Below are 13,454 nucleotides of genomic sequence, written 5' to 3'. Positions count from 1 at the left end.
AATTTTGACCGGCTTGAAAGAGAGACCGATGAAAGACTGACAGAGGTTACTGAAGATCTGGTCGGCACAACACTTGACAGGGTCTCCGACCTTGAAAAGAAGAATGCAGGTCTCGAGGCCGAACTCAAGGCGCTTTCCGCACAGGTTGCTGAATTACTCAAAGCAAAAATGAATGCGGATACCGCGGTTGTGGAGGCAAATGCCCGAGCGGCTCAAGAAGTCCAGGATGCGCTGGACAACGAAGCAAGAAAAGCGAAGGATCCACCGCAACTTACCGAAGAGGAAGAAGCCGAGCGAGAGCGAAGGGCAATGGCTAAGTTTTCGGGTCTTGCAGAAACGGTAGTCGCTCAGCAACGAGAGGATGCGGAGCGGATAAACAATGAAAGGCAAAGACTCGCTAACTTTGCAAAAGCTAACAAGAAGAAAAAGGCGGCCTCTTCCGTTTCGGCTCCGGCAAAACGGAAAAGGGAATTCTCAAAGAAGGCTCAAGTGGCCGAGCTGCTGAATGAGGTCACTAACACGGTAATTGAGAGTCTACCGGATCAGGCTACTCATGTAGAAGAAGAAGATGAAGTGCACCTACAGCGGCGGTCTACAAGACAACGAGTCTCTGAATCGACCAGTCAACCGCAACCGGTGAAGAAAAAGCGGAACAAGGATCTAATGGCCAGCTATGACTTCTCAGACTCAGAATAGGGGCTTCCTTTCTTTTAACTATGTTTACTTTAGCTTTTCTATATAACATCTTATATTTTCGGTTATCTATCTTATATATATAAAGTTATTTTCGAAACCGGCCTACATTTGCATCTCTACATAGTTTTGATGATTTTAAATAAAATAATCAAAAAGGGAGAAATTGATAAGATAAAACATTTCCAAAATTTTTCTTAAAATCTTTCCAAATTTTTCGAAAAATTCTCCCAAGTCAGTTTAAAAAATCCGGTCAAATAAAGAACCGGCCTATGTTTGCAAACTTACATGATTTTGATAATTTTAAATAAAATAATCAAAAAAGGGAGAAATTGTTAGATAAAATTAGACTGGTTCACATAACCTAACTTAAATAAACCTTCCATGCAGGAACAAGGAACCGGGCCGGTCAAACAATTAAACCGGCTAAGAAGACTAGCCGGTCAAGCTACTAAACCGACCAGGAACACTTGGAACATGACAGCATAAAGAAAGGATCGGCCAAAGCTTAAAACCGGAAACATCAGACAGCCGATCAGCCACAAGACACAGAAATAACTGGAAGATGTCCGGTTAAACTACTCACACCGGAAGCCATCCGGTTAAGTCGAATGACCGACTAGTACAAGAAGACAATTCGGGTATCTGTTGAGAATGATACCAAAGGAACAGACTGAACACTTCCATATCCATACAAGTCTGAGGAAAGCCTGCAGGTTGCAGAAGATAGTCCTATAGGATCTTTCCACTTCGGGATAAGTTAGAAAGGAGATCTTCCAAGTACAGACAACTGTCTAACAGACAGTGTCCACATTGAGTAAAAGACAAACCTAGCAGGTTTGTCTTACACACCGGAAGAACAGACTGCCAAGTCTGTGAGATTGACCGTTAGGTCTGAGGTTGACCGTCAGGTCTGAAAAGATGACCGCAGGGTCTGAATCACTAAAACACTGAACCTCTGCACCTCTACTTAGCCAATCAGATTCAAGGAGATGAAATATAACCGTTGGCATATTTCATCTATAAAAGGGGCAGTTGAAGAAGAGTAAATGCGGGACAAGAGGGACAACAAGAGATTCTAAGAGCATTTAATTTACAAGTTCCAAACAGTGTATTCTATCTCTAGAAAAAGCCTAAGTGCTAAAGTTGAAGTGTGTGTGTTTTACAATTTCGCTGCAAATTGTAAGAGTGTTATCAAGCAAGAAATAAGTCTTGATCGGATTGTACTTGTATTCCTTAGTGAATATCCTTCTCGCGGTTTCGAGAGGAAGGGGTGACGTAGGAGTTTTATCTCCGAACATCCATAAAATTTGTCTTGTCATTTATTTTCTGCCGGTTCCATTATCTAACCTATCCGTACCGCTCTAACCTACTAAACTCTATCCAAGCCGAATCACCAAGTTACCGAAACCGACCCATCATTTTCTTTAACCTTCATCATCCGAAACCGGTTCTGCCTATCATACAAGTGTGCTGCTTCAACCTGAAACAAACCTCTTCCGCGCTTGAACCTAGTTCAAGGGTTTGTGACAGTTTGTGTAGTATTGAAACCCCGGTGTTAATCTCTAACCGGATTAACCACCACCCTTTGAGTGAAACCCGCTAACCGGTCCAACCCCGGTCCTCCAGCGGCTACCTAGATCCTAACAGAGGCTATCGAACCGAGTGTTTCAGGAACTTGTCCGCTTTCACCGTCTTTCACTTTTTTAGGGAGAAAATTTGAAAACTATTAGTAAGAGTGGGCCAATCAATACTTTGGATTTATCTAATAAAACTGGTACAACAATACTAAAATTGATCAATAAAGTTTGCATCAACAAGTGATGATTTTTTTATACAATAGTGTTTCTTCGTGTATGTACTCAAAAATTCGTACATGACACAAGAACATACAGGGGAAGCTAGATAATAGGTTTGGGACATAGTCCGGATCCTTATCAAGATCTGTCATTATGTTAGATACTTCTGATTCGTCCTCATCTCGGTTATCTCATCATCCATATTCACATCCTCTACGACAAAGAATGACTTTTCCTAAACGGCCAACTCTAAATAATAGTCTAACTCCTCCATCTCAAACACAACCTCCTCATTGTTAAGAAATTATGTTAGTTTGTTTATTAGTTTAATATTGTATATGGAGATGTATAACTCCTTGTTCTTATCTAGAAATAGTTATTTGTTCTCATCTTATCTAGTAGTTAATAGTAGTTTGTTGTTATTATCTTATCTAGTAGTTAGTAGAAGTTAATAGTTAGTCTTTAGAAGTTTATTTTACTTTTCAAATGTAAGATGATCCCTTTATTCCTTCAATAAATTCATCAAGTTCCTTCTTACAAATTCCTCTTCTATAATTATTTAACTTAACTTGTCAATTGGTATCAGAGCAAGGTCTTCTACGTTGCAACGTAGAAGAAAGGTGAAGTAATCAATGGTAATCGAAAATAATTTTGTTCAAGCTTCAAAACCGAAGTTGAATGATCACTGTGAACATTGGTGTATGTTAATGGAGAACTTCCTTCGATCCAAAGAGTATTGGAGGTTAATAGAAGAAGGTCTATAGTTGAATGATCACTATGAAAATAATTTTGTTCAAGCTTCAAAACCGAAGCTGAATGATCACTATGAACATTGGTGTATGTTAATGGAGAACTTCCTTCGATCCAAAGAGTGTTGGGTCAAATTATTTTGACTGAGTGTTGAAATAATTTAACCATTGAGATTTTGATGATGAAATGACTTATGAGTTTTGATGCAGGTATATTGAAATCATATTTCATAAGACTTGGCTCTAATGAGGGTCATTAGACCGATTTTGGCATTAGATGCATAGAATTAGACGTACAGTCTAACTCAACGAAGTTAGACGTGTAGTCTAATGAATGCATAGAATTAGACGTACAGTCTAACTCAACGGAGTAAGACGTTAGTCTAATGGATGTATAGAATTAGACGTACAGTCTAACTCAACGGAGTTAGACGTGTAGTCTAATGAATGCATAGAATTAGACGTACAGTCTAACTCAACGGAGTTTGACGTGTAGTCTAATGAATGTATAGAATTAGACGTATGGTCTAATAGATATTCGGAATTAGACGTGCAGTCTAACTCAACGGAGTTAGACGAGTAGTCTAATATATTTGCAATTAGACGGATAGTCTTATATATGCGGAATTAGACGTGTAGTCTAACTCAGTGGAGTTAGACGTGCAGTCTAATAGAAAGTGAAAGTTAGACGTGAGTCTAACTCCTTCAAATTAGTCTAAGGTAGAACCGGAATTAGACGTGTAGTCTAACTCAGTGGAGTTAGACGTGCAGTCTAATGGTTATTGGATAATTAGACGTGTAGTCTAATTAAGTGAAAGTTAGACGTGAGTCTAACTCCTTCAGATTAGTCTGAGGTAGAACCGGAATTAGACGTGCAGTCTAACTTAGTGGAGTTAGACGTGCAGTCTAATGGTTATTATATAATTAGACGTGTAGTCTAATTAAGTGAAAGTTAGACGTTAGTCTAACTCCTTCAGATTAGTCTGAGGTAGAACCGGAATTAGACGTGCAGTCTAACTCAGTGGAGTTAGACGTGCAGTCTAATGGTTATTGGATAATTAGACGTGTAGTCTAATTAATTGAAAGTTAGACGTGAGTCTAACTCATTCAGATTAGTCTGAGGTAGAACCGGAATTAGACGTGCAGTCTAACTCAGTGGAGTTAGACGTGCAGTCTAATGGTTATTATAATTAGACGTAAGTCTAATTCTATTAGACCAGGCGATCTAATAGACTCTGTTATTAGAAGGGGATGTTTGATTTCATTAGACTGATTTTCACAATCCGTCTAACTGAAATACGTCTAATGCTCAGCTTAAGCAGTATGCTTGAAGCTAGCATTTGTCTACCCACGTGCTATAGCTGTACCCTACTCCTACTCCACTTTCTAGTGAAGATCAGTACAACAACTATATGCATCAAACCAATGAATGCCATGTAAGAGAATTTTCCTCACATTACTTGTTTTGCAGGTACATCCCTAATGGAATATTCGGCGCACTACCAGTGATGCACGGACACGATCCTTGTGCTCAGAACCTGCTGTGTACAATGGAGGCTTTCCAATGGAAGAGTGTCACGTATCATTCTAAAAGATTCGACCGTTAGCTCATGCTCAGTATTTAACAAATCTGAAGGACAACGGACAATATGCCTTACGAACAGCCTTAAGAGAACTACTAACCTTATGAATTTTCCGATCTTGAGAGAATTCAAGCCTTTGAATATTCATACTGTGAAGATGCTTTCTGATTGTACTGTGTGAATCAAGAGAGAGCTAGAATTAGCTGAGTGATATTCTTCATCTTGTAATTGAACAGAAAGTGTTATGTTCAATAGTGAGCTAAGTGTGTGTAAACTGTATTTGATTCGAATCATATTATAGTTAATCCTTCCGGTGGTTGTAAGAAAGGGTGACGTAGGAGAGTTTCTCCGAATATCCATAAACAAACTGGTGTGTTCTTTCATTTCTGTCATCTTTTCATATTTCATCTTGTGCTTAAAACCCAAGTAAACAATTCCGCCTTGAATCTGTTTCAAGTGTTTACAAGTGTTTGCGTAGAATAGAAAGCGAATTAAATCCCTAACAGGATTTCTTTCAAACCGTTTTTCATAAGCATTCATCCTTAGCCAGACCCCCGTCTCTATCGATAAAGTCGATCCTATCATTGGTGTATGTTAATGGAGAACTTCCTTCGATCCAAAGAGTATTGGGGTTAATAGAAGAAGGAATTCCGACAATTGCTAGAGAATTTGAACCAACAGATGCAGAACCAAAAACCATTAATGAGGCAAGGTTGAAAGATTTAAAGGTAAAAAATTATCTCTTTCAAGCTATTGATAGAATGGTATTAGAAACCATTCTAAATAAGAATACATCAATGGATATTTGGGAATCTTTGAAACAAAAGTATAAAGATTTTGTTAGAGTGCAAAGAACACAAAGACAATCTCTTCGTAAAGAGTTTGAAATATTAAACATAAAGACAGAAGAATTTGTGAATGATTATTTTGTTAGAACTCTTGTTATTACAAATAAAATGAGAGTCACTGGTGAAAAGATGAAAGATGTTGTAGTTATTGCAAAATTTTGAGATCTATGATATCTAGATTTGATTATGTTATATGTTCAATGGAGGAATCAAATGATGTTGATACTCTATCAATTGATATTTTGCAAAATAGTTTGCTGGTTCATGAAAAGAGGATGAATGGACATGTTTTTGAACAAGAACATGCTCTAAAAGCTTCACATGTTGATCAAGGAAAAGGAAGAGGTCGAGGAAATGGTGGTAATAGAGGAAAAGGTAGTGGGTTGAGGAAGACAATACTTTTGATAAATCTACTATTGAGTGTTACAATTGTCATAAACTTGGACATTTTTTTATGAGTGCCCAACCAAAAAAGGTGAGATTAAAGCACAATTTGCTAAAACTAATGAAGATGCTCTATTAATGGCATATGAAGAAAACAATGTGAGTGATAAAGAAGAATCATAATTTATTGACTCTGGCTGTAGCAATCACATGTGTGGGAAAAAGGAAATATTTTGTAGACTCAATGAAAACATTCTTAAAACCATCTGATTTGGAGATTATAGAAGTCTGGAGGCTAAGGAAAAAGAAGATGTACGTGTCATTGTGGAAGAGACTATGCAGACCATTCAAGATGTTTTCTATGTTCCTGGTTTGAAAAGTAATTTGCTTATTGCAGGCCAATTACTAGAAAAACATTTGACAGTTCTTCTTCAAGATGGAAAGTGTAAGATATTCATGCAGAAAAGGGAATAATTATGACAACTCAAATAGCAACAAATAGAACTTTCATTCTTCATTCTCAAAAGATGGAGAAAGAAGAGACATGTTTCTCATCTATAGAAAGTCATCTATAGAGTATCTGGACACGAAGAATCAATGAAAGAATGGCATGATCATTGAAGAAAATCATAAAAACAAGAAAAAATGTCTTTCAAATGGTGAAAACTACAATCGGAAATGGAAGAGGGGTACTATTCTGGCATGTTCTTGGCTGGATAATATTCCCATTATATTCAAATAAGAAATGCAAGGAAACAGAGTTAGAAGAGAATACATCAAGTACTCATTTAGAGACGTCTATGAAGGTAAATGTGATTCACTTTTGAGGCGTATTCCAGAAGGTGATAGAATCCTAAACCTAATGAGGCAGAAGCAACTCAATGAAAGTAATGATGAAATATGCTAGAAAATAAAAAGCAATGAGAAGTTTATTACAGGAAAGGCATGGGAAATGGTTAGAACAAGAGGACATGAGGTAGATTGACATAATGTGGTATGGTCTCCAAAGATTATTCCTCATCACCAATTTATTCTCTAGCTGGTATACAGAAAAAGGTTGACAACAAAAGACATAATTCAAAAATACATAAACATTCCTGATATCAACTGTGTTCTATGTTCGGGAGTTGAGGAAAGCATAAACCATTTATTTGGAGAATGCTATTTTGTAATACAAATTTGGAGGATGTATACTGTAAACATGAACATCATAAACTTTCCAGGAATATGGGAAGAAATCCAAGAGTGGATGAAGAATAAAGCAAAAGGAAGATTCTTCTATGTAAGTATGTTGAAATGCTACTTTGGAATAGTAATCTACAATATCTGGAAAGAAAGAAATTCAAGAACTCACAATGGAAGAAGTAGAACCGCTGAAGATATTTGGAAAGATATAACTTCAGATGGAAATGCACTCATTCAATCCTGGAGAGGAATCGAAAGGAATGAAGAGAATAGAAAGCTCTACCAGATATGGGATATTTCGTTTGAGAATGTCACAAGTAGAATAAAAATAAAAACGTTGTAGGCTCAAATTGATTATTGTTATTGTCAGTAATTTAATTATTGTTTCATTGTTAAATCTAGAAATTGTCTAGATCTGATCTTAAACTTTTGTATTTTTTTTTCTTTTTTTGGGTTTTTTTAATAAAATGACACTAAGTTGTTTTCCAAAAAAAGAAATATAAATATGTTAATCTTTTTTATTATTTGTCTACCTTTTATATTAAAAAATAGTTATAATTTATTAATAAAAAGTGAAATGTTATTTTTAAATTTTATCAAAAAATTAATATTAATTTTTTTTATTGGTTTACAAAATATGAGAATGCATAAAAAAAAATTATAAATAAAACTTGATTTAATTGTTAAAGTGGTCATCATTCACATTCGAGACTAGAGTTTGAATTTTCACAAATGCAAATTTATGTAATATATGTGTGGATAAAATGTCGATTATGGTTGATTTGTCTAGGATAAGGGACCAATAACAAAAGATCATAAGATTAAATGTCTCAATTGGAATTGGTGATTAAAAATATAAAAGGAGACCTATCACACACATGTCTAAATATTCTCTTTATTTGAATCTCACAAATTTCTTCTAGACTTTTATCCTTTATTATTTCAACTATTTTTAATAAATTCTAAAAATAACCTATCCAAATAAAATATTCTTTTATACCTTTTATTTTATTTCGTACAATTATACCAAGCATAGGTTCTAGCTATTTTATCTTGTAGTATTTTAATTACAAAAGTTGATGCATTATTTTCCATATTTTTATATTTCTTAAAAGTTTACATTATTTGGCTTTCAATTGTTAATTTTAATTACTAAATGCTCTTTTGATTCAAAGAATAGTCCATACGATTATTACATGTCAGTGTGTCTTTATCCTTCAAATCCTTATAAGATGGAAAGACGTCAGATCACTACAAGACTCATAAAATCTCGAGTTAACTCTTGCAATCTTGCGATTTTACGATTTCACAGAAAATTAACGAGTATGATTTTAAGTAAATTCTTACGATTTTAAATTTACGATAAAAATATTTTACGAGTTTATAAATAATTTCGATTTTACGATTTTATACGATTTTACGTTTAAAAAAAATTATATTTCAAAATTAAAAAATAAAGTTATTATTTATTCAAATAAATAAATAAAATTAATTAATTTTGTAAGCATAATATTTTAATAGTGTTATTTATTTATTATTAATTTTTAATTAATTTTATATTTAAATATATAAAATATTTAAATTAGTTAAGTACAAAATATTTTATTATATATATAAATAATAATAATAATATATAACTATTATTTTTTAAAATTAATCTCTTACGATTTCAAGTAAACTCTAGATTTTACAAGTTTACAACTAACCAACGATTTTACGTAAACTCTAGATTTTACAAGTTTACAACTAACCAACGATTTTACGTAAACTCTCGATTTTGACCGCCTTAGTTCACTACCACCAAAATATGAACTTCCCTCCTTTAGTACGAAAGGGAGAAACCGGCTAGGGTTTATGTTTATCTTCCTTAACAAAAGAGAAGGGTATTTAAATATTATATAACTAGAAGGACAAAATTTTATATTCAAGTTTTAATATTTAACCATTATGATTTATAATATGAATTTGATGATAATAATTCATATAACTAATATTCTTTTATACCTTTTATTTCGTACAATTATATAAAGCATAGAATAGCTAGTTTATCTAATAAGTTTTAATATAGTATTTTAATTACAAAAGCTGTTGCATTATTTTCCATATTTTTATTTTTATTGAAAGTTTACATTTTTAGTTTTCAATTGTTAATTTTAATTACTAAATGCTTCTTTGTTTCAAGGTAGTCAATACAAAGATAGATTGTTATGTGTCATGTGTTTCTTTATCCTTCAGATCCTTAAAAGATTGAAAAACATCCATCCACTACCTCGAAAATATGAACTTCCCTCCTTAAGCATGAAATGGAGAAACCGGCTAGGGTTTAGCTTTATCTTCCTTGGCAAAAGGGTGATGGTCATCTAGTGCTTCACTTATTCATGATCATCTATATGTCATAAAATATTAAAATACATAAACAAAAAATGATTTTTGTAAGTTTGGTGTAATTGTTGACATGAGTGATAATTACATTAAAAAGAAATGTAACCTACAATTTAATTCATTAATCAATCAAAAAAGAAAACTCAATTTTGACTCATATCCTCACAAAGAAAATGCTCAAATCCGGTCCACTATTTCCATCCGGGCTCAACATATATAACGTTTCTGAATCTTTGGATCCCACAACCCGTTCAAAATGTGCCCTTACATAGGCCAATTCACCGTCCGGTCCCTCTATCTCCGATCGACCAGGGAGAACTCCAGCTCCCATCGAAACTGCCCGAAGAAGCTCCATTACCTACATATACATATAGCTTATGTTTTCATTTTATTCTTATAAAAACAATATAAGTTGTCACATATTAATTCCAAAACACAACAGAGAAAATCATTATAAAAAAATTGCCCAAAACATCTTAAACATTGAAAGATATCATCAAACAAGCAGTGCAAAAATGAGATTAATCACGAGTAAAGAACATCACATCAAGACACACAAAATAAAAACATATCATTTTTCATCTTTGCACATGACTTTGCAGTGGTGGAAACGGGATTGAAGTTCAATTTTAAATTATAATGAATAAATATATTAGTAGTTTTATAATATATTTAATAAAAATAACATAATTTAGTTAGTTAAATGTTTTACCGTACAAAATTCATTCATTCATCATAAGAAGATCTTGTTAGTAAAAGAAAATAAACAAAAACTGTCAAAATTTAATAAAAAAATTAGCAAAATAGAAGATTGTCAAGAACACATAGAACTCAAACTCATCAATCATGCATTATCATATAAATTTTTTTGTACAAGTTAGTTTACTTTTGAAAATATGCACCAAAACCATAACCTTTTGTAAAATATAAAAAATAAATTGTTACAATTACAAATTCAAAGTTACCATCATGAAAAATCATAAGAAAAACACCTAAAATATCAGAATCATGAAAAGTTAACCTTAAAAAACAACAAAAAGAACATAAAATAATCATAATCATAATAACATATATCAAAACAAAAAGATCCTATATAATATTAAAAATTACCTGAACATCTTCATCATTTGGCTCTCGCCTTACACTATACCCACTCTTCTTCCCATTACAATACATGGTCCACATGGGTTCTTCCAAAAGCGGCGTCTTATCTTTCTCCGCCCTTTTCTCACATTCCAACGCAATCCTCACCATTCCCATACTCATCTCCTTCTGCAACATACTCGTGTTTATCGCCAATTCAACCACCGCCGTCGGAAGCGTACGAGGATTCTCCTGTATCAACAAACTGGCCCGTCCCTTTCGGTTCCCAAACAGGGTCCCGCTAATTCGATCCGACGAGACCCCACCTCGATGGAGGTGAATATCGGCAAGTACACCGCCAGAGATGTGGGGGAATTTGCAAACGGGGGTAATGATGGGTAAGGTACGAAAAACTGATCGAAACACACGGAAAAATTTTGTGGGTTTGTTTTTTTTCTTGTTGGAAGGCTGGGCGAGTTGAGAGAGTGGAGGCGGCGGAGGAGGAGGAGGATTTGGTGGTGGTGGTGGACCTGGTGGTGAGTTTGATGATGTAGCTCCGGCTCCGGCTCCGGCAACGAATCCGGCTGCGGAAGAGGTTGATGTTCTTGGTGTAACCCCCATTACTGGATCCTTCATAATTAGGCAATTAGGGAGGAGGGGAAGACGAGAGAAGGGAGAGGGAGTGTGGATGAGAGTTAAGTTCGGGTCATTTCATTTCTAAGAGGAAATTAATGGTTATTATTAGCTAATTTTATTGTTTTTAATTTTTCAATTAATAATAATAGTTGTTATAATTAATTAACACTCTGTTTTCAATGAAAATCTATTAAATTTATATTATTAAATGTGTAACGGAGGAAAGTGTGTATGAGAATCTGAGTTGATGTGGAAAATGGAAATATATAAGAAATTAAATCATTTTTAAGCTCAATTTTAATGGGTTGCATAGACATCAAGAAATTATATATGTTCACCAACGGTTGTTTAGATAATATTTATATAAGTGTTTATTGTTATACAAACAAAAAAAATGATTGAAATAAGCCAAATGAGTTAGTAAGTGTTGCATAAATTTTATAAGATTAAATAATATACTATGAGTCCAAAATGATGTTTCATTGTCATTGACAAGCCAATTAGCTTGTATAGTTCATTGACTGTCAAAAATGTTTAGAAAAACCCTGACAGAAACACAAAAGAAGAAAAAACCAAACAAAAGAACACTAACAGAATTTGATAACGGAGTTCGGCCAAAATGTTGCCTACGTCTCCGAGCACTAAGGCTATCAATTAATAAGGAAGAAGAGATACAAATTTGGGTGCAATAAACCAAAGAGGGGAGAGTTTCTTTTATACACTAAGAAACTTCCCCAACTCCCATCATCTTCCGATATGGGATTTATGCTAATTGTGAATATAGTTTCTTTTATATACTAAGAAACTTCTTTCACTCCCATCATCTTCCGATGTGGGATTCTAATTGTGCCAAAAACAACAAATCTCCACCTTGGCACAATATCCAAATACTAATCTTCAATATTAAAAATAAACCTTCAGTGCTTCCAATTGGCGCTCTTCAGCGCCGACTCAAACGCGAAACATGTGTACCAAATCTAAACAATTAGATTTGGTTTTCCCCATGTCTTTCATCTCGAACTCTTTACTCAATTGAGCCTTCAATTTGTCAACTTCATATTGGCTCTTTGATGCTATCAACATATCATCAACGTACAAGAGTAGATAGATGTAAGACTCATCTTGCAATTTGCGCAAATACACACATGAACTGAATCTGCTTCTTATGTACTTGTGCTCCATCATAAACTTGTCGAGTCGCTTGTACCATTGTCTCGACGATTGTTTCAACCTGTACAATGATCTGTTCAACTTGCAAACCCAATTTTCTTTATCAGCAACTTTGAATCCATCTGATTGATAAATGTAGATTTCCTCGTTCAAATGACCGTGTATGTCTGCGGTCTTCACATCTGGTTGAGCTAGCTCCAAATTCATCTGCGCTACCAAGGCCAACAAAATTCTAATGGAAGAGTGTTTAACAACAGGAGAAAGTACCTCATTATAATCACCTCCTTCCTTCTGAGCGTAGTCTTTAACTACCAATTTTTCCTTGTAGCGAACATCAAATTTTTCAGGAAATCCTTCTTTCTTAGCAAAGATCCATTTACAACCAATAACCTTCTTCTCTTTTCGTAGATGCCTCAACTTGCATGTCTCATTCTTCTGAATATATTGCATCTCATCTTCCATAACACCTCTCCTTTTTCCATTTTCAGTACTTCGACTGACATCTGAAAAAGTGGATGAAACATCATCTACGACTAGAAGTGCATAGGCCGCCATGTCAACAAACCAACCTGGTTTTTGAATAACTCGTCTTGGCCTATTAACAACAATTGATTCACTTTGTTCTGAAGGTTCTTGGGTCAGAACCTCTTCCTCATTTAACTCTTCGTCTGTCGTCGGAGAGTCACTTCTAATTGGGCTTATCTTTATCTGCTCAAACTCCACCTGTTGCGGAGTACAATCAATCTTGTCTGGTGTTACCTTATTCAACATTGAATAATCATCAAAAGTAACATCTCTTCTGATATTGGTTTTCTTTGCATCCAAACACCAGAGGCGATATTCTTTAACTCCCGTATTAAATCCCATAAAAAGAGCCTTCTTTCCTCGTGGATCCAACTTTGATTCAACTACATGATAATATGTAGTAGAACCAAAAATATC

General features: G+C 34.4%; 1 protein-coding gene across 1 annotated transcript; it reads right to left on the bottom strand.

Annotated features, from left to right (window-relative positions):
- Positions 1–9,720: 9,720 nt before the first annotated feature.
- On the bottom strand, positions 9,721–11,433 carry LOC124932862 (protein MIZU-KUSSEI 1-like). The gene is made up of 2 exons (XM_047473573.1): positions 10,734–11,433; positions 9,721–9,981 (listed from the first exon to the last, which is right to left on the bottom strand). Exons 1-2 carry the CDS (start codon positions 11,340–11,342, stop codon positions 9,778–9,780), a joined length of 813 nt encoding a protein of 270 aa, XP_047329529.1. The 5' UTR covers positions 11,343–11,433; the 3' UTR covers positions 9,721–9,777.
- Positions 11,434–13,454: the final 2,021 nt, after the last annotated feature.

This window comes from Impatiens glandulifera, chromosome 3 (assembly GCF_907164915.1).
Source record: "Impatiens glandulifera chromosome 3, dImpGla2.1, whole genome shotgun sequence".
Lineage (NCBI taxonomy): Eukaryota > Viridiplantae > Streptophyta > Magnoliopsida > Ericales > Balsaminaceae > Impatiens > Impatiens glandulifera.
This window is presented reverse-complemented; position numbering and strand designations above follow the sequence as displayed.